The sequence below is a fragment of the Drosophila ficusphila genome, unplaced genomic scaffold (assembly GCF_018152265.1).
Source record: "Drosophila ficusphila isolate 14025-0441.05 unplaced genomic scaffold, ASM1815226v1 contig_607, whole genome shotgun sequence".
Taxonomy (NCBI): Eukaryota; Metazoa; Arthropoda; class Insecta; order Diptera; family Drosophilidae; genus Drosophila; species Drosophila ficusphila.
This window is the reverse complement of record NW_025064537.1, coordinates 2,513,123-2,540,634: the sequence shown is the minus strand read 5'-3', so window position 1 is coordinate 2,540,634 and position 27,512 is coordinate 2,513,123. Positions and strand designations below refer to the sequence as shown.

At 40.6% G+C, this 27,512-nt stretch overlaps 1 protein-coding gene across 2 annotated transcripts; it reads right to left on the bottom strand.

Moving 5' to 3' along the window:
• Positions 1-6,190: 6,190 nt before the first annotated feature.
• On the bottom strand, positions 6,191-26,946 carry LOC108088202 (zinc finger protein sens). Of its 2 annotated transcripts, none has more exons than XM_017185902.2 (5): positions 25,839-26,946; positions 14,545-15,346; positions 13,623-14,024; positions 12,859-13,040; positions 6,191-7,390 (listed from the first exon to the last, which is right to left on the bottom strand). In XM_017185902.2, exons 1-5 carry the CDS (start codon positions 26,296-26,298, stop codon positions 7,014-7,016), a joined length of 2,223 nt encoding a protein of 740 aa, XP_017041391.1. In that variant the 5' UTR covers positions 26,299-26,946; the 3' UTR covers positions 6,191-7,013. The 2 variants fall into 2 exon arrangements, with proteins under 2 accessions (XP_017041391.1, XP_017041393.1); XM_017185904.2 differs by lacking the exon at positions 25,839-26,946 and adding an exon at positions 21,545-21,960.
• Between the last annotated feature and the right edge of the window lie 566 nt (positions 26,947-27,512).

Here is a 27,512-nt window from a genome sequence, read left to right as displayed (position 1 = left end):
CACGTGCCTGCGCACGCACTTTGATTAGGGCCAAGTCAATCTACCCCATCTGGCCAAACCCCCTGCTCTGTGAGGAAATTACCACTTGTCACTGCAAGGTCCACCAGCCACCATGCACCACCACCACCACCAGTAGCACCACGTCTTCGGAAAAACCCACCAATATCCGATTCCAGATTGCACAAACTCGAAAAGGACTTCGCGCAGGACTCTTTCCACTTTCCGCGTGCGGATTGTGGGAAGCCCTGCGAGTGTCAAATTTTTATGACTCTGTTTGATTTCTGGCCGGCACAACGCCGTTAATGGAAGGCACTTGTTCAACCCGTCGAAGCTAACGAGATTTCCAGCTCGGGGATATGGATCTAAGAGTCCTACGACAATATTTGCCGGAGGATAACATGTGTATAAGCAAGTGCAGTGTCATCCTAAAGTGTGGGAAATTATCAGAACTGCTCGGGGTTGAGATTCTACAGATTTTGGAATTATTATTTGATGTCTAATTTAATCCTGACAGCGTATTACAAATTTGAGAATATTAAATCAGACGTGCTGTTGAAAATATATGCAGAGAAAAAGAACTCACAAATGTTTGTAGGTTATTTTGGAGTAACCTACAAGTAACATATACAAGTAACGTATATTAGGAAACTGCAATTTGAGCTTTAAAATAGTTTGTTAAAATAATTGGTTATTAAAAAAATTTAGAGTCTTGGAATATGCATTTTAAAATAAACAATTTTTTACATAATGAATTTCGATTAAGTGATCACTTTTTTTTTTAGAAAATAAATTGTAAAAAACGCTATGAATTATTTTATAGAAATAGTAATTATTTTATAATTTCGACTAGATAATTTTTTTAAAATAAAATATCCACCATACCACCAAAAAATACAATTTTAATGTAACCCATTCATCTTTGGGGTTCTTTTCTTATAAACACATATTCATAACACTCCCTTTTTCTATTAATGATCAATTGATGCTCGGGTCTCTAAATCAGATTCAACATATTTTTGGAGGCTGCAACTGGCAGCTTTGCGGTCTAATGTCGTTTGTAATTCTACGCTTCTTCGGTTGCATACTTAGCGTTTCTGGCCAAATTGTGGCCATTTGTGCTAATAGGAAGAATAGACTGCTCACAATCCAAAAATCATCACATAATCGCATTCGAATGCAGGGCTTCGAATTTCAGCGTGTTGGCCTGCAACACTTTCGCCTCAATCGCTGCCAAATCAAGTGCCAAGTTGGGGGAATAGTGATTCCGATTTCGATTCGGACTCGAATTCAGATTCGGTACTCTCTGCATTGGGTAAATGTGATTTATGCCCCGCTTTATGTAAAAACGTCAGCAGCAATTCCGGCAGCAGAGCGCAAATTAACTCCAACGCGGAGGATGAGAACGAGGATGAGGATGAGGCTCATTCCGGCCGGAAAGTCGAGACGTGTTCCGTAATTCAATATCCACCCGGTAGAAGATGCAGTCGGGGGCTCAGAGGTCACATTTGGCAGCCAACCCGGTAAGTATTCCCAGCGGAGCCGAATAATTTCCTACCCTTGGCACTAAGTATTATTGTGCATTAGAGGACTAATAAACAGGTTCGCAGTTGTCCTCGAGGTCCTTCGCTCGCTGGTCCTTTCACACTCGTAGTTTGTCTGCGAGTTTATACCTTCTACGTGATTTACGGCAATAACTCATCGTGCTCGTCGCAGACTCGTGGGCCAAGGCACTCCGAACTCAGGGAAAATCATGAGACAAATAAATCAGGAATACTAAATTAATTCACTTTTCTTTTCTAGCTTTTTTAATTAAAGCTCCAGCGGTGGGCTGTGATGAATTCCAGACAGCGTAGGCTGTACAATTTTATAGATGATAAACTTGGTTTTTTTTTTTTAGCAAAAAAACGCAGTCAAAGTATCACAACAGGTACACGAAAAAAGTGGACCTGAAGAAACACATTAATAAATGTCATATTCCACTTGCAGGAACCATACGGGGGTTGTAAAAAATATAGGCAATGCAAACTTGTTAGTTATTAATTATTATAAACTATTTAAGGCATACAAAATCATTTTTCATAATATCGGTCAACTTTTTACTCTCACATACTTACATATGCATGTTATTGTAAATTAAGGTTACAATTGAAACAAAGTTGTCAGAGAAATAATGTTTAAATAAATTATTAAATACAACATAATCAATTTTTTAAACCGACAACAAGATTTGAAAATCTGGAGCTTCTGTGCTAACTTAGTTTTACAAATTTTTCCTTGCGCGATCTTTTTTACATATTTTAATCATTTAACTTTTTGACGGCCTACCTGATACATTGGGATTATTGAATCGAACCCACTTGACTAACAATGCAATCCGTGGACTGTTGTGGGTTTTAAAACAAATTTTACACTTTTCGCATTAGTGTCTCATGCGCTTTGTTGATGTTTGCTCTGGCGTAACCGAACCGCCCTAATGTCGACTTATGACACCGAAAATGCTCAATTTTCAGCCTTTGCGCCTTTCCCAGTCGCTCGAGGGTGCGAAAAGGGAGTGAGGGGTATCAACGGGGTCTGTTTTGAATTAGTCCAGTGGGATTGTGCCACGGGTCGGGGCGTTTTGTTTGCTTTGTCAAGGCAAGACGCTCTCCCTTTGCTGAATAATCACGCAGCGGGAAGGAGCGAGCAGCCTCAGCCTTGCAGCAATTGAGATATTCAATTGGCAACAAGCGCCGCATGCAGGGTTATACACTGCAAAAAATGATTGAGAAAGATCAATAATCGCTTAGCTCAAAGATTTCGTAGTAGGAAAAGTTGTGGGCATCAATTTTTACATGTTATAAGGTGTGATTAACAATTGGAAACATTAGTAATAAGGTTCAGCTTTAACAAAAAATACAATATAGAAATTAATAAATTAAAAATATTTTTTTGAAAATAACATAATTCAACATGTTTTTACATTACATACAAATTACATAAATTTTGCTTCACATTTCAATAAAGCACTATTTAACATTTCTATATTTAGTTATAACATTTTACAATCTTAACGTTTTAAAGTATAATAAAACTTTCATAGTAAGATTTACGAGCTTACTCTGTTTTAAGATCTATAAACTTTTTTTATTATCAAAACCCAATGTCAATTTGAAGGCTTAAAAAATATGCAAATTGAACAAAAATACTAACAAATCCTTTTTTTTACAAATCTATAAAAAATAGGATTTAGATATCTTATAAACATTATTATATACATACCTTATTAAGTTAAGATACATATAAATATGTTCGAGCATACTGCCAATTTAATCAGTGACTTAATATTATTTCTCGCAGTGCAGCAGCAACCACCAGGGCAATCAGCCACCACCCGATCCCGCTGAGCGAGCTATTAGTTTGGGAAGCTGCCCGATGTTGCGCATCCGAGAATTACAATTGCGGTTTCCCCGATTCGCGCGGAAGCGGATTCAAGGGGAGGATTGAGGATTGACTGGCAGGGAAATACGAACTGCCCCGGGAAAATCACTCCAGTTGTGCGTGTTGTTGTTCTTTTGCCGGGCTGCACTTGAAATTGTCAGCAGGTGCTCGCTGCCGAGCGTTGTAACAACATTTGCAGTTATAGTGTTACACTTAGTTAGCCCTGCAGTTACGGCCATCGGAATACGGAGGCGGAATCAATTTAACTGCATTTGGCAGTCGGTTGTCATGGCGATGATTCCGATGGCCCTGTGTGTTTGGGCCATTAATAAACATTTCGTCGTCTGTTTGTGTAATAAAAATGCAATTCCCATTAAGTGTCCATCGGGGGAGTGGGTGTTTCGCCACCGAGATGACCAGCTGAGCCGATTGAGGGGCAAATGAAATGGATTCTCAGGGGCACTTCGATGAGAGGTCAATTCAATGAGGTTGGGGCTCTGAGTGGAGGCTTCAAGCGCTTTAACTATATTTTGATTTTGTACATGGGATTATAACTCTTAGAGAGAAGAACAATTCCTGCAATGGAATCTAAGAGGAACAAAAATTGTATGCATTTTTTAACACAAAGTGTAAGTTAGCAGACCACGACAAAGCATTATTTATAATTTTGATTTTTATGTATATCTCTGATAAAGCTAAATGTTCAAAATATGTTGAACTTTAAAAAAATTCGATAAGCTTATAAGTTTTTGCTCCGTTATCGAACTTTACATGTTTGTAAACTGACAAAATTTCCATTTTCATAGTAAACAAATTCCATTCATAGTTCCTTTAAAAAGTAACAACCTTCAAGGACAATTTGTTCTCAAAAAAGGCTTTTAATGCTACGCTCGTACAAATCAATCAAAGTTATTAAACTCATTGATTTCCCAAAACTTTATTAAATATCATCTCATTGAAAAATAAGAAGTTAATGGCCACCTTGAGAATCATTTTTGAGTCATGTAATATTTTTTTTCTAAGAAATAAAGGGCAATTAAGTTCCATTGTCTTATCCGACGTTGAAGTGCTCATCCGCAGCGAAACGAAGGCCAGCATTTTCGGATTTGGATTCGGATTCGGAGATCCACAAAAAGGGGTGTAAAGCTGTTGAAAAGTCTTTAGTCATCGCCTATATGATTTTCATGTCTCAGAGCCATAATGATGGCGGCAATAAATTCGCATTAAGATCGCCTTGCGTGAATTCATTGGCAGGCAGATGTTCTGATGATGATCTTGTGGAATTACTTTAGAAACCCAGACATTTCTGAAGAGAGCTCATCCTGACGGAACCGATTCCCGCCCATCATGGGCTGGAAGTACCTTCAGCTAATTGCGTTTAATTCGTTCAAAGAACCCGCATTGTGACTCCATAATTTTTGCTTTTTGTTTTATGCAATCATAAAAACGCTCGCCCAATCAATAATGTAAAGATCAGCTCCGAACTATTTTATCCACTGGGTTCGCTTCGATTCCACTCGCTCAACTCGTGCCTCTCGACGGAAGTTGCTGATTTTGTGACTTTTCCAGATCGTTTAAGATTGATTGATCAATGTTTTATGATCACCAACGCCTCGGTCGACGACTCGCCCTCGCTCGATTGATCTTGGGGCTTTGCTTTTGTTGCGGGCGGCAAAGCGTTTGTTCATTAAATCGCAGGATGTTATCGATCATTGCATAAATTAACATACGACTTATGCCTCTCAAATATTCCCTCTGTCAGCTCTCTATTAACTTTTATTTGAGATTCAATAAAGTTGTCAACATTGCAAATGTTTAGGATTACAACACAAAACATAAATACTCATTTAATAAAGCAATCGTGGGAATTCCTTTATTTTTAATAAAGTGCTCAAAAAAGGAAAAGAAAATAAATGTTGTATACTTTGTATGAAATAAAGTATAAAGAAAAGAGAATCCATTTTCCTAACCATTTCATTTCCCACTTCATCGCCACCAAAACCAGTATATCCACAAATATCCACGTATTCTGCCTTTTTATTCATTTTTATAGAAATTGTCATATGCAAAAACGCTGGAGCAACGGACAAGTAACTCACCGTTTTATGTAAGGTAGACAGAAATATTTTTTATTGATGAAATTGGTTTGGCTTCAGCTCAACTCCATTTGCAAAGTAGACAATTTGCCGCTGTGCAAATTGCAGACTTGGGAATAGTCCAATTCTAGGAGGCGGAGAGCAGAGTAAAGCTTATGTTCCCGGAGTTTACCTTTTGCAATTTATATATTTTTTATTGTCAAATTTGGCAGAGACACAGCTCCAAGATGAAGATGGAAAATGGCATTGGAGTTGGCAGAAAAATATACGTAAGTGAGGCGGGCTGATGGCTTACCCTCGTCTCGTACGTGATATTTGATATCTGCGGCTGGACACGTTGGGGAATAGAAAACAAATTCAAGTGCGCTTCACCCACTCATGATTTAATCATGCGAGTTTGAATATTCTTCTTTATAATTCTCACGGAGAAACGAATGATTTTTTAATTTGTCTGTTCAAGTGTTGACGTTCAGGGTTATTGAAATGTCCTTTAGAAGTTTTTTTCCACTGTTTGTCTTCTGAATTTGAAAGGGGATACTTTGTGTTACGTGTGGCCTTCCAATTATATTAACAGGTGAGCCACCAATAAAACATTCCTTCCAAGCCACTAAAATATTGAGTAAAAGTTTCCCATTTGTGTAACCCCTTCGAGACTCAATAAAAAATCCTCTCAAATATTTGCTTAATAAATTCAATTTATTTTGAAAACATAAAAATACTTAGAATGTAGATTAATTTTTGTCTTTATAGCTGTTATTTTAATATTACATACATTACTTTGTTGAACATTAAAATGAAAATATATATATATATATTTGTTTAGCGGTTTTTACATACATACACATAATATGTATAAATAAGTTAAAAAATTTATTAATTAGACTAAATTCATTGGAATGATATAATATCAAAATAGTTTGCATAATACAGCGATTTAGTTAAAATTTCACAACTATCTAGAAGCGAAAACTTGGAACTTTTTTGTTTTGCTTTCACGCTTTCGATTTGTTTTATTTATTGGATTCCTTGCGTTTTTGGATTTATTCTGTTACATTTTACAAAGTACGACACGCACAGTTCATATTGTTGGAGTTTCTTAACATGATTTTGATTTTCAACTGGCTCTCGGGCCACAGCAATACAAACTGACAACACAAAGAAAAACGTGGAAACTCTCCTTGCTTTGGAATAGCTTTGGTAAGATGATTACACTTTATGAGAACTTGAGACTGACTATTGTGCTGGCTTTAATTGATTTCAAACTTTCTTGCTATTTGTATCGTTTTTGGCAACATTGGAAATATTTTTAACTGGCTGGCTTAAAATTATTTAAATTGTTTTATCTTTTCTCTTTGGAGTTCGGTTTCAAGCAGTGGCAAATGCCTGGCGAGGCTCTTCTCCTCCGCCGCCACCGCTGCCTCCGGCTCCGCATTCGTCTATTGCACAATGGTTGCGGTTGATTTGGATTTCGGTTTGGTGTCCATGTTCGTGGTGTTCATGTTATACCAGCAGCGAGACCTTCTGGCAGTTGAGAGTGCCCATCTGGGGAGCTCCGTTGTTCGCCGGGTTGACCGCACTGGCCCCCTGGCTCCCCGCCGGCACTCCGGAGGGCACCGGTCCCCCCGCCACCGCACTCAGCTCCGCAGAGGCCGCCGCTGCCGCCGCCGCCGACATGAAGTCCACCTTGCCCAGGTGCACCCGCAGGTCCGTGTGCTGCGTCTCCTTGTGCCGGCGCAGGTCCACCTTCCGCTGGAAGGCCTTGTGGCACAGCTTGCAGGAGAAGGGCTTGTAGCCCGTGTGCTTGCGGGAGTGCGTGATCAGGTTCGAGCTCTGGCTGAACGCCTTGCCGCACACCTGGCACTTGTGCGGTTTCTCGCCTGCAAGGACACACGAGGAAAGGATGCGTTAGTTGAGTTCAATCAATTGGGGTTAGGCTTGTAAAAAATTTGGTTTCAATCGGTTCTGTTATCGGTTCTACTATTTATTTTTAGACTAAAAAAATAAACATTAATCACTATTTCTAAAGTTAAAAAAATAATCACTTGTTTTTTATTTCGGCAAAATAATTATTAGCAACAATATCAAACCCTTTCTAGATATTTCTGATAAATAAATACATTTTGTCTAAATAATCTTATTTATATCTTATTAACATTTTATCTTATATTTCTATTTATTATCATTATCAACAAGAGAACTAACATTTCTGTTCTTTTCAGATGGCTTTAAATTGTATCAGTTAATCGTTTTTGTTAGTCCAATCAAACCTGCTCACTTCCACACAATCCAAAACTTTCCGTTTTGTATTTGAAAATTTAAAAAATTTGTAATTAAAAAAATGTATTTCTTTGTTTGTTCTCAAGGCTATGAGACTGTACTTTTTTTTAATCGTTGAATAATAAATCCCAATTTAGTCTGGTGAGCGTGTCCAGATTCTAATATAGTTAGGGTATCCCTTCAGTTGGGCTTTAATTTACTGCGCCCTGTCTGCATTTTCAACCAGTGTGCGCCATTTTAGCAACTTTTCTGCTTTCATGGGCCAACCAATTCCTCCCCTTGTGGCACACACATCGCATCTGAAGCGTCAACCCCCAAAACAAAAAAAATCGTATCGTCGCCAGACAGAAGCGTTCCCCAACTCCTACCAACTTGTGCCCCAAGACTCCATGTAAGTCATCTCCGCAGACCGCAGGCAGAAGCTACATCCACCGACCCTTATTCCATTTACCATCGGAGTTTTTTAAATTTAAACTTTTTGGTTCATCAGTGTGATGTTTTGTGGTTGCGCTCGCACTTAAAGCCGGAATATTTCCCTGCTCTGATAGCATTTTTAAAGCAATTCCGCGGGTTTTTTCTTTTTGTTACAGGGCTTCCCCCGGTTTTGCGCTTTATGCCCCATTTATTGCTCATTTTCATGCTGTTGAATTTTTCATTAGAGATTTGAGAGGAAGCTGCTTCCGAAATAAACGATTTTTCTGGAGCCAGAAATGTCATGAAAATTTCGCTTGATATAATGAAATCTCAGAAATTACAGATGGAAATGAAGAAAATATAAATTAAACTTGAGAGCTTTTAAAGGCATTACTTAAACTCAAGTTAGAAAATTATTAATAGTGAACAGATGTCGGTTACAAGTTTAGTTTTTTTACTTATAAAAACTTTTGGAACACCATACTTTGAATTGAAAATCTTTTTTGTATCTTTCAAATCAAAAACTTAATTTAGTTCAAAGAATTTGTATGGTTATCAGAGCCTTCTCTATCAGTAAAAATCTATATTTTCCGCACTTCCCCAGTTGTACACAAACTTTGATTATATTTCCCCGCTCCTCAATTTTGTGTTGCCTATAATGGTAGCCAAACATACATATATATTCACGTATAGCCGCCTCTTATCTGCAGTCCTCCGTTGTGTAGAGATAGTGGCACAGACTTGTTGGGTTACATTTTATGTACTACCCACACACATGCACACTGTACACCCACACTTCCACACCACCTACATGTACAGTATACAGTCATACAGTGGAGATTGGGGCGACGGCAACAAAATAACGACGACAACATGCTAACTTGAGAGGACCTGACTCCGTAGCTCCCTACCGAGAATTGGGAAAGTGTATATAAAACAAACAGAGATACGGGTTATATACCCGATGGGGAGCGAAAGAGACGGCGCGATGCGACTGTGAATCCGGCGAAACGAAACGAAACGGAAGACAGCTCCGTTGTATATAATGGAATTGCAGCGACGTGATTGTGAAACATTCGACCGTAGGGATGTGCTCTGATTCAACTTTCAGCTCCCGGGGCATGAGGATTTCTTTTCCTTGAGCAGAATGGTTGGGTGGATGGGGGGATGGGAGGAAGGGGGTGGGAGGCTGGGTGGCATGGCTGGCAAAGTGGAAGGTCGAGCAACAGTAAAATTGAGCAGTCAGGCTCTCAGTTGGCCTCACCGAGCATGCCTGGATGCAGAATCTGGAGGAGTCCTTCTCTTGGGTCCACAACTCGGGGCACGTTCGTGCACTATCGGCACAAATAACGTCACGTAGTCGCAGAGATTATAGAGCAGCTTTTATTATTTATCACGGCCAAAACGACCCACGAACACTAACGAGACCAAAAAAAGAATAGAAGAAAAGTAGCAGGGAAATAGAAAAATCCCGTCGGCCGTCGGCAGTTTGGCATGAAAAGTGGAGTATTTCTACTCGGCTTCCAACTTTTAGCCTTGTATACGAAACTTATGTATCAGGGCAACATTTTTTGGTTGCTTTTTTACGGAGTTTTATTGCAGCATATTGTGGAAATACTTTTAAATCCTAGTTGCCCTCTGAATGGCTTTCCTTTTAGTCTTCTAATATTTTAAGCTACAGTTTTCAGCCATCCTTGCGCTCTGAATCTATCTCCTAATTCAACACGTTCACAACATATGTATTTGGTGGCTTGGCAACTTGCGCTAAGCGGTGGGAATCAAATCACGCATACGCCCTGTGAAGCGACGGCAAAGCATAATGGAAAATTGTTTTGGTTTGATTTGGGAAATGATTCGATATAAGCGAATAGAGGGTCAAAAAGGTCGAAAAGGGCTTAAACCGACAAAGAAAAAGGATAAGTATTGTTCTATGGCATTGTACTGCACTTTAAAAAAAACTAAAACTGATTATATTCACTTCCTTTAATAAAATAAACTTTTTTTAAAAATTATTTTATGATTTTTATTGTTTATTTAAAAATAACAAAGTGTTTAAGAACTTAAAATATTTAAACCGAAGCCAGAAACCTTGCTTCAGTTGAAAATATCGATTTTGTTCCGCCAAAACACCTTTTGCACCTCAAACACACTAAGATTGAACTTTGGAATGGAAAACAAAAGTCATGAATAAATAAAACAGTCCAAAAATGTTTTTTTTCTCTTCTCTTTTTATAGCGCATAAATTGACGAAAAACGGAAATCTGAGGCAAGGAAATAAAAGCGAAACACAAAAAATGGAAGGGAAATGAGGATGGGGCACGGACTAAACACATAAAACATTACCCAAAAAGTAAATACGAAAATGCAGAAAGAACCCGAACGGAAAAAGTGAAAAAATTGTTCCGAAAAATCACATCAGATGAAAGGAGGAAAAATCTGCTGTCTGGGATGGAAACACGTCTCGGCACAAGGAGGAAAATTAAGGATAAGTCGTAAGGAAAGCAAAGCGAGGCAAGCGGAACCCAAGTAAAAAAAAACCAAAACACTCGGATGGGAAATCTTGAAATGTTGGGGCTAACATAGCCACATGTGCATTGGGAGTAGGGGATGCTTTTTGGGCCTTGGAGGGGGCTCACGTCCTAAATCGAAGACGGCAAGCGATAAAAATGTCTGGAATACTTCTCTTTCTCTCTCTCTACATTACTGTGAGTTTGTATGTGTGTGGGTGTGTGTGTTTGTAGGGGTGCTGATTTCTCTTTCACTGATTTCACCAGACGCTTCAGCGAGGAAAGTCTGCTTATTAGAGGTTATTATCCTTGCCATTTGTAAACTGATTTCCAGCCAAAAGAATTTCGCTTTTTATGCTTAATGATCCAGTGTGCGTATACAGAACTGAAATCTGGTGCAGCAATATAGAAGTGATTACCTCGAATGAATTTTAATGTGACGGGTGGTCGATGTATCGATTATTCTAAAAAACGTTGGTTTAAGGTGAAGTGCCTTGAAGTGAGGAACATGTAGAAATTATGATTTTTCTTCTTAACTTTCTTTAAAGATCTAACTCAAATTTTTGAAATAGATCTAATTCAAACTTTTAAAATAGAAAACGATAAAGATAGAACTTATCAAAAGCAAAAATAAGTTTACTGCTTTTATTTAATGCAAACCAACGCAAACCACTTATGCTCTATACAGCTTTAGTAAATTTATAAAGTGATAAGACAAAGCGATAAGGAACAACATCATTTAATATAAAAAAGGTTCTTAAAAGAAAAACCTATAATTTAACTATGATTTAATTAACATTATTTAATACAAAAAATTCATAACTCTGTGTTTGTTCCTAAAAGATACTAATATGTTTGTTTCTGACGGCATACCTTTCAAAACAAAATGTAATACATCGTGTTTTTACTATATTTTAAAAGAAAGTGCGATTTCGGAACAGTGTGAGTGGGGTTTTAAACTAGAACAAATCGCATTTGAGATTTGAAATTTTCACGTAGCCATCAAGAACTTGAAATCGATGCTAATGTGCGGCCCCACCCAGCGACCTTCTCCCCTTTCGCCCTGTTTCGCAATGGCGTTTCAGTTCCGTTTCGTTTTCGGCTTTCCGGGGGTGTGTGCACCTACACCACTGCACGGTGTCGATGTGTGCGCCTCGTATTTGTTATTCGTGTGAGTGCGCGCGTATAAAACAGAAAATCAAAATCTCTTGACTAAATTTTTCATTGGTCGGCTGTGATTTCTCAGCCCGCCTCTTTCTCTATCTCTCGCTTCCGCTCTTACTCTCTCTGCCTTGGTGTGTGCGTGTGCTTGGGCGCATCTGTGTGCAGACCTTCCAGTATATAGATTCTTTCTGATTCAGATTCTTATCACTAGCAGTGCTCTCTCGCTCTCTCATTGTGGATTTCTCCCTTGCGATTTTGGGAGAGCAACTGGGTGCTCTTTCAGCTGTCATCTGCTCCATTTTTTCAAACCCCCCTCTTGCCGCCGCCCCCTGAGATTTCGTTATATCTGTTCTGCCGATGGCAACTGTAATTGCAACTGGCGACTGCGGCTTTTGGGGTGGTTCGTTCGGTGCTTTAATGGCGACGCTTCCTGTCCCCCTGGAACCCACACATACTTCCTACCACCCCAAAGACCCCATGATCCCATAAACTGCGTTTGTGTTATGGCGAAATTCCTTAAAGTTCCGCTTGCTTTGGGCTAGATTTTTGCATGACCTCCCCAGAAGGTCTGTGATTCATGTTACCCCTTTAATTTAAAAGGGTGAGATACAATGCAGACCGTTTGGTTTACAAAAAATATGGATTTCAAACAATAACAATGTTTTCTGTATAGTGTACAAAGTAACTGAATTAAAAGTCTTTTTTGACGTTATTATTTTTTTTTGGAAAAGTTGATACATTAATAATATTCGATTTTGGATTTGGTGAGATGAAAAAGAAATCGGTGACTGGAAATGGTATAATAATTCATCTTAAATAAAAAGCATGGAGTTCAATGAAATACAAGAATTTCCATATTAGGCTTATTTAAAAAATAATATTTTTTTGTTTTTCAACATTTTCCTAAGCACTTTAATTTTGTGCACCAAATAACAGAGACCGATAAGAATGGACCTTCTTAAATGCAACACTGAACTGCTTACCTGTGTGGATGTAGGTGTGCTTCTTCATGTCGCTCTTCTGGTGGAACCGCTTGCCGCAGTAGTTGCAGGGGTAAGGCCGCGTGTCGCTGTGGATGAGCAGGTGGGTGGACAGGGTGCTGGATCGCTTGAAGCGCTTGCCGCACTGCTTGCACTCGAACACCTTCTCCACGTTGTGCACCGCCCTGGAACGGAGGAGGTGGAGGGGGAGGGGGATTAGTGGGGTCCCAGTAACGAGTGCTCGCCGTAATTAAGGTCCGGTAAGTCCCCAAAGGCGGATACGGACGTGTTTTAACTACAGCCACAAAGGCAAACATTTGGTCAGGCTGAAATCCAGCCATTTTGGCTAAATTAAGTAATGCAAAGTGTCCGCTATTGTCCCAAGCAGGAAGACCACTCATTACACTCGGAAAAATAAGAGGTGATTTTAAAAATCTTAAATATAAATATATTTTGTATTTCAATACGAAATTTATACTGCAGTAAAATAATATTGACTTGCCAAAATAGTTCGAAATTCGAAAATAAAAAAAAAATTTTGAAGATATTTCCGGAAATCCATTTATCAAATCAATTATGTTTAATTATATAATATATAAATTTCAAACTATATACCTAAGAAGCTTCTGCATTCTATCCCTTAAGAACCAACCAGTAAATATTTGTTTTCTGAATAATTAATTTCTGATTATTTTTTGGAGTGTCGGGCAACCCTGCCCGCCCACTTCCCTCCCACTTGTGGTGGCACACTGGCATTGTACACATACCTGTGCTGGCTGAGGCTGACCTCGTGGCCGAAGGTCTTGTTGCAGAGCTCGCAGGCGTAGGGCTTCTTGCCGTGGTGCGTCCGCCGGGAGTGGACCTCGAGGCCGTGGGGCGTGGAGAACATCTTCTCGCACTTCATGCACGAGTACAGGTCGCTGAATTGGTGCAGGCCGGGCCACTTGGCGGCCATGTGGTGGAAGTGGTGGAGGTGCGTCGAGTGGGGCAGCCCCAAGTGCCCGCCGCTGGGTGGCACGCCCACGCCCACTCCGACACCGACGCCCACCGCTGCCGCCGCTGCTGCCGCCGCCGCCGCTGCCGCCGACGAGTTGTTCTGTCCGGCGGACTGGAGTGGCACCATCAGACTCCGCAGACGGAAGAGATTTTCCTGCGAGTCCGGATGGTAGCTGCGGAAACACATTTAATTGAGGCGAGTTAATTAAAATGGGTCCCGAGTGCACAGTCTGAGGATCTGACCGTTTTGAGCCTGGCAAATGGGGCAAAAATGGAGCTAATCTGGTAATGAAATTGCGATGCGGCATAAGGTTTCTTTCTTTAAAGTTTTAAGTCCAAAAATACTTTTGATATAATTACTTCTTTTGATTTGCAAGTATTTTTAGTATTTGGTAAAAAGGCTCCTGGATACTAAAAATCTAAGTCTAATCTCAGAAGAATGATCTGATAATGAGATTTAAAAAAATACCACATATTTATAGAATTTTTAAAATATTTAAACTTAAAGAGCATTATACAAATAGATGTTACTTTCCCTTTCAAGCTTGAAAACTTTATCTCTATATATAGTGCACATTTTTTTATTTATGTTATGTGTTAAATATAAGCCTTAAATAAACACGCATATTGAAATGTTATTTTCCATTTATGTATGGTATGTTAGTAGATCCCCAACAGTATAGTGCCACTTACCCTGCTGCCAGTCCGGACTGCTGTTGTTGCTGCTGCTGCTGCTGCTGACCTTGGTGGAAGGCGACGGCGGCGAAGAAGGGGAGGGCGGGCGAGAAGAGCGGTCGCTGGAACATGGCCGCGTCGTAGTTGGGCGGGTAGCCCTGCCGCATCGCCTCCAGCGGGTTGAAGGGCATGGCCAGGCCGCCGGCGGCCAGGTGACCAAGTGGGGGGCTGCGGGGCGTCCGTCGCTGGGGCGGTTCGTCCCGGCGGAGGAGCGCGGAAACGGAGAAGAGGTCGGACTTCTTGGAGCCTATGCTGCGACCGCCGCCATTGGCCGTGATCAGCAGCTCCGAGGCGGAGGCGGAGGCGGAGGCTCCGCTGGGCGAGCTGATCCGCGGACTGCCGGGCGGCGAGTCCACCTCCAGTTCCACCGAGGAGCTGCTCGAGTGCGAGCGCGAGCGGGAGTGGGAGCGGGAACGGGAGCGGGACCGCGAGCGGGAGTGCAGCGAGTGGTGTGACTCCGCGTCCTCCATGTCGATCTGCGAGGAGCAGGGACTGCGGGATCTCGACCTCGAGCGGGATCGCGACTGGCGGCGCAGCTTCTCGCTGGCGCTGATGAAGGCCGGCTTGGAGCGCTGGGGAAGATGGGGCTGCTGGCTCTGGTGGTGCTGCTGGTGCATCTGCTGGTTCTTGCTCAGCATCGAGATTGAGTTGTTGTTGTCCTCCATGGGAGTCGGCGGCTTCAGGCCAACGGCCGCCGCCGCCATCGCCGTCAGTTGTTCAGTCTTGACCAGTCTGCTTATGCTAAACGCTAGCGAGGCATCTGAAAAATGAAATAAAAAGAAGGGGGTTAGTAAAGGGTATACAAGTGCCATTTGAACTAGACTTAATAATATTTAATTTAACTTTGTTAAATAAAATTTAAAGCCAAATCAAAAAGAAATTATGACCTCTTTACTACACTAATTGTAAGAGAGTCCATAATAGCATTTATCTTCTTAAAATTCCATAGTCAAGCTTAATTAATTAAATATGATAGGATGAAAAAACAAAACTCTTTTCATCGTTTTCAAACTTAGCTTGATCTAGAAACATTTTAAATAAATTTTAAAAATTAATTGTTCTGTTGATACATGAGTTGTAAAAACTTAAAACTAAAACTAACTAGAGCATTTGAGTAGATTGTGCTCTAAAGTTTCTTGAGGCACATCCTCTTGTTTTTTTTATTGTAAAAATACAAGATCGTTTATTTAAATCAGAGCAAAGCCCATTCGGAATCATTAATCACTCAAAAAAAAAAAAGGGGGAAACAGGAAAGGGAATCCACCTGTGCAGCCTCACACACAATTACGTCCTCGTATGTGTGGCAGTTGGCAGCATATCGAATTTCAAATGTAATTATTTTCGTATTCAATCGCCTAATCCACCTTACATGACCATTAATTCACCCTAATCAACGAATCCTTCCCCTCTCGTGAACCGCTTTCCGCATTTGACATCAGTGCGTCATCATTCGGCATCGTCACCCCGGAATCTTTTGGCCGCCGTGATGGCGATGATGGCCACGGACACAGACACAAATCCGTGTGCGGATACGGCGCCGGCGCTCAGGGTTGTTGACGGCACGCCCCTGGACAGGAGCAGCCACCCGACGAGAATTTCCAAATCAAGGACCTTTCATGACAACCGAAAAAGTTGGGTATTATGTCTATATTACTTAGAATCAATTAATCGACCTACACGAATTTTGAAGTTTGTATTCATAGAATATTTTGGTTTTGATAAAAAAAATTATTAAAAGAAGAATAAAAGTATTCGTCTTGAAATTATAAACCTAAATTAAAAATAATTAGATAATCCATGAAAGTACAATTTTTTAAATACTCAACACTTTGATCCTTTGCTTTATTTTAAAGATATTTAATATTATTATTATATTTACCATAAACAGTTACTGTTCATATACATATCTTCTGGGAGTTTACTGATCTTAAACAGTTCACCTGATAAGGTTGACTTTTTTTCAAAAACTTATTTTTTCTAAAACGAAATCCCTTCCTCAGCTCGCATCACAAAATAGGAAAATCAAAACTTTTGCATGGTGCACGACAGCACACGAAATACACATCCTCGGAGTCTATCGCCTGTCGAAATGAAATAATAATAATGTGCGTTTAAATAGAACATCTGTTCGGTCCACACTCGGCTAAATGGAGCATGACAAAACAGAAAACACACAGTGGCCCGGGGAAATGGGAATCGGCTGGCATCGCAGGAGGGGAACTCCGGCGACATTCCGCGCTCGCAAATTGACGCAGGCGCAGAGTTTTGAGGTTGATGAAGAGGAGAGGAAAGGGGGGAGGGAAAGGAAAGGGGTATGCGGTACACGGGTTCACGGGAAGGCAAGTGAAAACCGCGACGGCCTGAGGCGAATCGAATGAATGAATGAATCCGCATCGCAACAAAAGAATAACAATTTGACAACATTCTAATTCGCCACGCAGATAAAAGTAACAGAAAAGGGGGAAGGGGGATGGATGAGGATGAAAATGGAGAGGGAAAGGGGATGGGGATGTATAGTAGGTGGAAAATACAGGGGCGGGACTTTGATTCCGTTCCATAGTTCGGAGTCAGTGAGGCGGCAAAACGCAAAGCCAAGCAAATATAAACAGAGCCCACGCACTAAACACGCAGGCCGGGAAATACATACGTATCCATCGGATACCCAGATACAAATGGGGGGTGGCTGCTCGACTGCTCGACTACTCGACCGCTCTTTCCTTCCCGAGTGTCAAGTGTTTTTATTGCCCTTCTGCTGTTATTTTTGTTCGAACTTGGGTCCTTGGATTTTGGTCTTTGCTTCCAAGTGCTTTTAAATATGGAAATTTGCCAGTAATCCAGATGCCTACGGATTCGTTTGATCATCACAAAGTTAAGCTAAGGTCGCTTGTAAGAAATACCTTGTCGGGTTAAATTAAAAAATAAGCAACATATCTTTTGCGGCTTCCTATTCTATTTAAAGAGCTTCGTATTTCGGTTACCAAATGTTGGTTATTATTTGATCTGAATGTTGTTCTGTCAGTTGGTTTACAACAAAGAAACCTCAACAATTTATTCAATTTTTTTATCCAAAGTTTTATTACCATTAAAATGGTTATTGATATGATTTATAAATTTCAAATTTAGTTGTATTCTTAAGGAAAAAACAATTTTAAACTATTCTTCAAATATCGCAATATTAAATCGTAGTTTAAATTGAATATTGAACATATAAAATCAGCTTTATGCCAGACCTTATTCACCCCACTACCACTACCCCTCTGAAAATCTAAATTTTAATCATTGGCATTATGGCAAATGTGTCCCGGTCGAAAACCCAACCCTTCCTCTCTAATTATGTACGCAATCGTCCCGGGAGCATTTGCACCAGCCGAAAACAAATTCGAATCGAATGGAGGACGGGGCGGTGGCACAACCACCAGGAGGAAGGTGGCAAGGGGAGCCCAAGCCCACACAATATATAGGAAATAAAATTGGAAACGTTTAACGTTCGCTGCAAGCTGAAGCGGCCCGAAAGCAACCCCAAGGACCAAGGACTAAGGACCAAAGACCAGGAGCAGGAGCAGGACAAGTGGCTCCTGGCGGCGCACGTAGAGCGACTTGTTTAAACGACAATAATGAGCTTAAGCATGTGCCCAATGTCGCTCCAGGGTGGCGATTCCTCCGGCTTCTGGAGGCTGTGGCAAAGTGGCATCAACGACCCCTCGACGGTCGGCAGTAAAGTCATAAATTTGTGCACATTAGACATAGCCTTCGTCCACCCCGAAAACACCCACGCCTCCCACTACCACCCAGTGGCACTCCCACTCCCAATCCCGAAATCATCCAGCCCTCCGGGTTCGACGTTCATCTGTTTTTATCCGCCCGGGAGCAATATTCACGCACTCCACGCACTTGCTCGCATAAAAAAGGAGAAGGTGGAATAATTATTCGACACTGCATGGTAATTGAAATCATTGTTATCCTGCGCCCTGTTTTCTGTCCCGGCCTTTTGCCAGGATTATTATTGTTTTGGGGCGATTTGCAGCCATTACAATTTGGTTTGGGTTAACGGCTTGCCGTGGGGGCTGCTTTCCTCCTGTAGGAGGTGTTAATTTCCGGAATTTCATTTATAATTACTTCGGAGCTCGTGAAATTTGGAGGGGTATTATTAGAAAAATTGTTTTGCAAACTTTTGAGAAGCATTTTTCATTGCCTTAAGGGGTTATATACCTTTTTCACCAGAGAAATACATGGTTTTTATTTATTTTTTTTTAGCATGTTACCATTGTTTTATTTAAATTCAATAAAAATTTTATCAAAGTACGTGTCCTTAACTTAATTCGTATAAAATTTCGAGTGAAAATTTTGAGTATTGTGGAAGTTATAGTCCTTCCCGCAGAAGTCCTTTTTTCATTAGAGGCTTGCGGTGAGCATGAAAACAAGAAAACGGCTCAACTTAAAAAAAAATGAAAAAAAAACTAATTTAGTATATAGTGTTACCTAGTTCGTGAACGAAGGATTTTACGAAAAAAAATTTTTTACAGTTACAGTGATTATTTTTTCAAAAAAACCGATTTTTCGAGGTCTAATAATTTAGTTTTTCGCCCCAAAAAAATAGAAAAATTTGTCGAAAAAAAATTCCTTCGTTCACGAACTAGCTATTGTATCTACAAACAATCCCCCAAAATTTCAAATCGATCGATGTAGTGGTTACCGAGATATCGTGCTCACCGCAATGACCTTTTCTCAAAAATGCGACTCCGAGATAATCGCGTTTAAAGTTTTAGGTGGACATTAGGTAGTCATGTTCACCGTGCGCTATGAACGGCTGTATCTTAGGTTCTAGTGCCCCGATCTCTAAAAAATTTTGCAGAAAAATTGTTGAAAGTATGTACATCAAAAAAAAAATCATAAAATTTTTTTCGATTTTTTGAGTCTGAAAAAGGTATATAACCCCTTAAGTGCTGAGTAATTATCTTTGAAATGACTTATTTCATAAATGATTTATTTTTATGAAGTCATTATTATTCATATGAACTATAATTTAAAAGGAAAATTTAAAATAAAACAGTTTGATAGCTTAAAAACACAGAAATTATTTCCTTCAAGTTTACTAGAATAATGAGCTAACTATTAAATATGCAAAAAGGGCCTTGTAGAAAAAATGAAAAGTAATTTAATTTATAAATAATATCCGAGAAAGAAAACAATATAAAGTTAAGAGATATAAATTATTTAAATGGGAAAATTTTTAAATGTTTATAGCCTTTTGAACTCTCGAGCACATAGCTCGTTTGCCTCCTTAACATATTCACATTTTCCCCGTAATTTACAACACCTCTCGTGGCAGGGAAATCAGAAGATCGAGGGTCCGTCACCGGGCGCCACAAAGTGTTTTCGAGGTATATCGACTCGATTAAATCGGCTGCCAAGTACTGGGCAACAGTAGTCGGGGGCCGACTGGTCGTAATATTATAAAAACAAATTCCGCTTTCGGCAAATATGAAAGTGGAAATGGCAAAAATAAAAACAGCAGAGTATAAATAATAAAGAGCCCAAGCGATATGGCCAGAAGAGGGCCATAAACTGTGAACGGTTAGATAGATTAGGCCATGATTTGGTCTGTTGGCATGCCTGAATGTGTGTGCATGATTTACGGATTCGTTGAGATTTCGATTTCAACTTGGTCTGGATTTCGATTGGGATTGGATTGCGATTGGGATTGGATTTCGCATTGGATTTCCTACCCCATCGATAGCATATCAGTTTTGTGGAGAGAGCAGAGCTCTTTAGCTGTTTAACTCCTCAGCTCCTTAGCTGTTTAGCTCTTTAGCGCATAAGCTGAACTCGTTGAGTGGCATTAGATGGGGATTGCGTATCCAAACACTCGACAGTTGGCCATATACGTAGCTATCGGCTATCAGCAGTTGGGCCCGAACCGTCGGCAGCGGTTCTTTGAAGCGCCCCGCGAATGTCGCCAATTGCAATTACATTATTTACTCTTACACTGCAAATCAATCAGGTCTGCGTTCCATCGACATTGCAATGAGTGTGTTCCTCCCCCCAACCGATCGATCGATCGAAACCCCTTCGCCGTATATTGCACCCTTTTCCCAGCTGCTTATCGCTGGGCAATAAATCAGGAGGCTATCTAAACCTTAGACTTCAGTTTGTTACCTTTTCTTTCGCTGATAAATTCCATTTAATTGGTGCTCGGTTCAAGCCGATGGTTTTCACTTTTCCCCCAGGAACCCATTAAGAAATTAAACAAAAATAATAAACACGTAATTTTGTGAAATGGCTATTTATGGGTATTTCAACTTATGGTTCTGATTCGGTTTGTTTTTGGGTTCAAAGGTGCACATGAGTCCCATTGTCGGTTGTACAAATTCAGACGATATCAGACGGTTTATTGTTGTTATAAGCTGATATCTACTCTGGTAGCTTTTATGGCGGTACAAATTCGATATCGAAAATCGCAGTTCTTCATACTATCAGCGGCGGGAATCGATCGGGGCATTTCTAATTTCAATACTCAATATTCAATATTCCATATTCGATATTCAACGGACAACAGACGTGACAAATGCCAAACGGGGAAGGGTTTGCGCCCTGCTCCTTCGCGCTGGAAATTGATTTTTCTTTGTCAAACATCCGAGCGATGATAAACCGAACTGGACGGCAATCGAGGGCATAAATAACAACAGAAAACGGGAACAAATCGAGGCAGGGAACCGAGCTGCTCTGCACTTTCTTAGTGTTGCACGAACTACGAGTATTTCTGTGGTTTGGCTGTGCGGCTGTTTAGCCTTTGTTTACTTATCGGTCGGTCGCTCGCTTACTTTATGATACTTTTACTCTTTCGATTTTACAACTGGCCACGGAGGATATTGACATGTTTAGATGTCGTTATGTATTTACCTCGGATCGTAAATCATAACGCGTGTGCGGTGTGTGTGCGTAGTTAACTATCTCTCACCCTCCTTGTCTGTCCGTCTGTTTTGTATCTTGCGGATACACAGATACACTGCTGCTCGGGGTGTGGATTTGGCTTTCCTTTATTTGGCGGACTGGCTAACTGGCTGGCCCGGCTGGTTTGGATATCTTTATAGATTTACAATGCCCAATTTTCGTCTACTTGTGAGAAGTTGAAAAATATATGACAGGCGATGAGTTGCCAATGATTACGACGTGTGTCGTAAACATTTCATAAATATTGCTCTGATTTTCGTTGCGACAATTTGTTATTGATCAATAATGTACTTTGCGATCGTACACATGAGTAAACCGTCGAGTTCTGAATGCACTGAAAATAATTTAGTAGCCTTAGATCGGGGTTGGATAATAAGTAGATAAAGCAGTGAGTTTCATTCGAGGGATATCAGTTTTATCAGAATTTTTTATTCGCTTTTTGACGATATTTTCTATTTTTTCAAAAGTTCTTACATTTTTACGATATGCTAATTATGTTTTTAATAATTTATTTTTTTAAGGCCTACCCTTTTTTCAACTCTTTCAAAATTAAACAAAATCACTTTTTTTTGGTTGCACTTAATTGGGTTTATTTTTTTAGTTCTTAAAACCCAATTTTAACCATTTAATTTATACTCATTTGTAAACCAATTCTTTTTCTGCCTGTCAATACAATTTTCCCTATAGTTCTTTAAGATAAGCCTAAAACTCTTGACTAAACTTCCAGATTGTTTGGCTGAGGGGCAAGCGGTTGTCAACGCATTATTATTTATTCGATGTGATATGCCGATTGCTCTTTTAATTGTTCAATTGTTTGGTGTGATTGAAAACGGCTTAACAAATTTGTTATTTAATTTATATCGACGCGGTCGGAGAACCATATATAAGAAAAGCCCATATAACCCGATAGGTGCTGCACATAAATCAGAAACTTTAATTTATGTGTCGATCGCTGGCAACCGTTCTGATTTTTGGGCTGATATCACTGGAAAAGTATGTCTTCGCGGGGGCGAGCTTGTTTTTGTAGCCGAGAATGAATCAATGCTGCTCTGAGCTCTATTTTCAAGTAATTTGAGTACTGCCGCCGTTTAACCCATGAACCCTTTCAGACTATTAGTCGGCTCTTAGTCTGGGTCCGAGCAATTTTCACAATTTAACTTAATTCGTGACTCACGAGTGTCGGTGTCAAAGTTCTTTTTTTTTTGCTGTCCACGCATTAGATCGAGAAACGGCAGTGGAATCATTAATTGAGTCATACGGCGGCGGCGAATGACAAAAATTAAGATCATCCACTCATGGGTGGGTGGGCTAATGGCAGATCGAGACGATATTTCTGTCTGACCTTTCGGGGCAAGGTTGTAAATTAATAAGAGGAAATATGAGTTATATAAGGGAAATTTACTTTCTTGAAATTTTAATTGTTTTATCAAAAACTGTTATAAGTATAGGGTATTTATTTAAGATTTCTCATTCGTGTTACATTTGACAAGCCAAGTGTTTTAAAGTCCATTGATATTTCCAAATATCCTTGAAATTAAAAAGCTCAAAAATATTGTAGCATACTTTAGGAGACCCTTTAAAGAGGTTTTACCCCCTTACCTTTTTGTGGTCTAATATAAATAAAATCTATTAAATTCAACAGCTTAAACTGGAGATTTCAGCCAAATTCCCATCCCGTCAACAGGAGCGGCCAATCAGTCACCAAAGATCCTAGTGAACTTCGGCCACATCAACCAATATATTGTCCCACCAAAACCGAGAAAATATTCCAACAAACAAAGCGAAATTCATTTTCTCTAGAGAAAGGAAAAGGAGGAGAGAGGAGAAAGGGGGGCGGAGCGCTTGTCGCGGCAAACGGAATTGAAAATTCAGTGTGCGAATGTATCTGCGTGTGTGTGCTTTTTCCGCATATCCACGTCTGTGTTGGAAGCGGTGGAGAGCTAAAAACATATCCGTTGGATACATGTAATGCCGGTAAATGAAATCCGCTTGTCGCTGCCACACACCATGTGTATGTGTGTGTGCGAGTGGGGAAATATGGGATGTAAGAGAGACTGAGAGAAAGCACACACACACATGTGCCGAACTGGGCTGCCAACTTGGCCTTTTTCTCGAAAAATTAGTGTTTTATTAAAGTTCAACATATACAAAATTAAAGATTTTAAAAACATATTTAAAACATACAAAATTACATACGCCTGCCTTTTTCTTTTTTAGAGCAAATACATATTTATCTAGTAAAAATTATTTTCTTTTTCATCATTTATCATTCATTAAAAAAATAAAAATATTACATAAGACATGCTTAACAAACAAAAAGGAAGCAATCAAGTTTCGAAAAAGAGTCGGTTATTAGTTTGAAGATCTCTTCAAAATTCAGTAACTTTTGTTTAAGCTTAAGTTTACGTGTTGAAAACATTTTACTTCAAAAAACTATTTAGGAAAAATTCATGTTTTCAATTACATAAGATTCTAACAAATCAAAAATAGTAATGCACTTTTTTTTTCTTCAATTTGAAGCGTTTCTGTTACTAGGATACTAGGAAAAGTTTAAAAAATTGAGAAACGTTAAAAAAATTCATTTTTTTCAATATATAGTAAAATATTACAAACACTTGGGATGCAATCACGAACTACAAATGATTCGTTACCTAACTTTCAGTGAAATTTAAGTTTTAACCAGTTTAAAGCTACATTTTGTGGTTCATATCTGGCAACAGGAAAGCCGGAGGCTCCCGTAGAAGCACTCATTCATTCATTCACTGCTCATATTTGAAATTCAACAGCGATGGCGATGACAACGGCGTCTGCACACAGACACAAGGAACACAAACACATGCGGATGTGTATCTGGACTGGACTGGACTCGCCTGTGTATCTACAAGTTTGTCCGTTTGTTTGCCGCTCACACCCGTGTACCCGTGTCCGTATCCGTATCCGTATCTGTGTATCTGTGTATCTGTGGTCCAGCTATGGATTTTTCAATCCCCGATATCCATTTTTCCGCCCCATGTCCGCACAGAAGATTTGCCCATTAAGCGCCGCGCACACACACACAAACGGAATAATGAATATCTGCTCCTGCTGCCCCTGAACAATTTCCGCTTTCCACGCTTTCACCGAACTTGGGCTTTTTTCCAATTAAACCGACACCGAGCAGCCTTTTGGGCTCCCACTCGGACATGGTCGGTGCGATATTTTAAAATCACACATTATTCAAATAAATTTTTAAAAAATTCCTACATTGCCTCGTGACTTGCCTTTTGGGGATTTGTCGCCGCTCGTTGCGGATTCGTGTTTCGCGGGTTCTGTGTTGTTGATTTCATTCTCTTTTTGTTTTCCTTTTTTTTAATTAACTTGGGGAATATGAAATGGGGCGAGGAGCCAAGGGGTTGTGCCAATCTGTTCGCTGGCTGCACAAAAATTAAATTTACAAATGTGGATATTGAAGACTTTTCTGGAATATCATTGATTGAAGCATTGAGTTCTTCCGTCTAATGAAAATAAGTAAATAAATAAATAAATACTTATAATGTTACTTGGAATGTTTTTGGAGTGTATTTTAAATATTGCAAAAGTATTATATTTTAAGGAAATTCTAGTTAATGAAAAGAACATAAATCTTTAATAAACTAATTTAAATAAAATTTTTATTTAAAAAGAATATTGCGTTCAATAAAAAGGCACACCGATAGAAGATAAGCAAAAAATTATTTTTGTTTATGCAAAAGTTTTTCTGCTTTAAATAAAGTTGAGATAGTAAAAACGGATGGAATTTTTAGGGTTTGAAATTCTCAAGAATGTTAACTTAAGAATAAAAATATAAAAAGAGTTTAATGTTTTATAGTAAGAGACTAGGTCTGTTTATTAAAGTATTTATTGGCTAGCAGCCATTAAATAACTTATCAGTTATGAGCTTAGTAAATTTTTCCGTGTAATTAAGCTTTCATGTTTTTAAATTATAAAATTCAAAAAAGAAACGAGTACACAACATAGCGGTAGTTAAAAATTAAATACAAGAAAAACGTAGAAGATTGGAAAGAGTAACAAACACATTTTAAAAGGTTAACGTCAAATCAAGGTAAACATTTTGAATGACGATTTGCACCTTATGTAATATGCAATATAATTTTTTGGTGGTAAGGCACCTAACTTCACTTCATTTGGCCCAATATAAAATAATGAACTTTAACTGAACAAAAATATTTCTTCAATCCTACAAATATATATCTCAATTTTGTGATAAATTCGTAAGCTCTTGCTCAACGAATTCGCAACCAAAGGGAGTTTTTTCAGCTTACCGTCGGAGTTTCGCTTCTTGGGGAGCACCGCCTTGAAGGCGGACATGGGTGCGTACTCGTGCGGCGACGTGGAGGCCGGCGGCATCTGGGGCTGTGGGGGATGGGGCGGGTTCTGGGCGGCCGGCTGCTGCTGTTGCTGGTGGTGGCCCAGGGCTGCGTCCGCGGACAGCTGGAGCCGCTGGTGGAGCAGCTGCGTGGGCGAGGGAATGGCGGCCATGGCGGTCAGGGCGCTGAGATCGCGCACCTGCAGCGAGGCGGAGGTGGAGGAGGAGGGGGAGGCGGTGTTGGAGGCCGACGAGGACTGCTGGCTGGTGAGGAAGGAGCCGGGGAAGTCCGAGGCAATCGCCGGCTTGAAGTTGCCCAGGCTGTAGTCCAGCGGCAGGTGGTGTTGGTGGGCGGGCGGTGCGGCCGGATGCAGCAGATGCTGGCCGGAAGTGGCTTGCATTTTGGCCACGTCCATTTCGAATTTATCACTGATTTAGTTTTTCTTTCTTTTTTCAAATTTATGTTTTCTTTTTGTTTTGTTAAACTCGAGCTTTCGTTAGCTGGTTTCGGTTCTTCGATTTTGGCACTGAAACTGTTTGGTTTTTACGCGACGGCATGCGAGTGCGGTTTCGGTATCGGTGGCGTATACGCAACGTGGCAACCGGAAGGAAGTGCCACAGATTTAGGGCTTTAAAGCTGCTGCTTTGCTTGCTGCTGCTGCTGCTATGGTGGCTGCTGCTGCTTGGCGCATAACTGCTGGCCTCGGCGTCATCGAGCGGACTGAAAACCGTAAAACCTAATCACGGATCCCGTGGAACGCTGACGCCGGCGCCCGACCGAGAGTGAATCTCTGCCGCCGAGCTTGGAAAACTCTGCTGCTGCTGCTGCTGCTTTCGCTGCTGCTGCCTCTGCTTTTGCTGTTGCTGTTGCTGCCTCCTGCACTTGACTTTTAGCCGGATCCGGAGCTTGTACGCCAAGTGTTGCGATTTTCGCCTAGATTTGGCAGCGGCGTCGACGCAGGCAGCGACTTCGGCGAGAGAACGGCTCTCGTTGTTTTGCCCTCAGCTTTCTTTTTTTTACCGTTCGGATTGCTGCTGCTCCGATTTTACCGCTGTCAGCGAGCGTCTGAAGGCGACTGACGAGCGGAGCGGCCCTCGAGTTTTTCCACTCGGCGGAAACGCTCTCATCACCACCACCACCACCGCGCGCCGCAATCACTGCGAGTGCGAGCGAGACGACGAGTGGTTCCAATTGGAACGGCGACATGCGAAGTGGAATTGGAACAGCCACCACCATTTGCCGCTCTTGGCCACGCCCCCTTTCCAGCTGGCCATGGTTAATCTGGATTTTTGGTAGCTTGTTGTTGGTATTTTTAGTGCGCATACCGCTTTGATTCGTTCAAATCAATGCGCCCGCCGAACAATGGTGGAGTGGGTGGCGAGGGGTGGTGGAGGTGAGTGGTGCAATGGAGGGGGGGTGGAGTGGGTGGTGCGTGTGCGTGTGGCGCGTGTTTGCCGGCCTTTGGTTTACCTGCTCTGCTTTTTGGGGGCGGGCTCTTTGGTTTTTTCTTGTTTCCCCTCGTTTTTTTTTTTTGTTTTGTTCTGGCCAACTCGAACCGCCATGGAATCGATTTGGTAATCGCTGTTGTCTTTGCCGTTTGAAGTGCCCCGCCATTTAATTTCAAGTGGT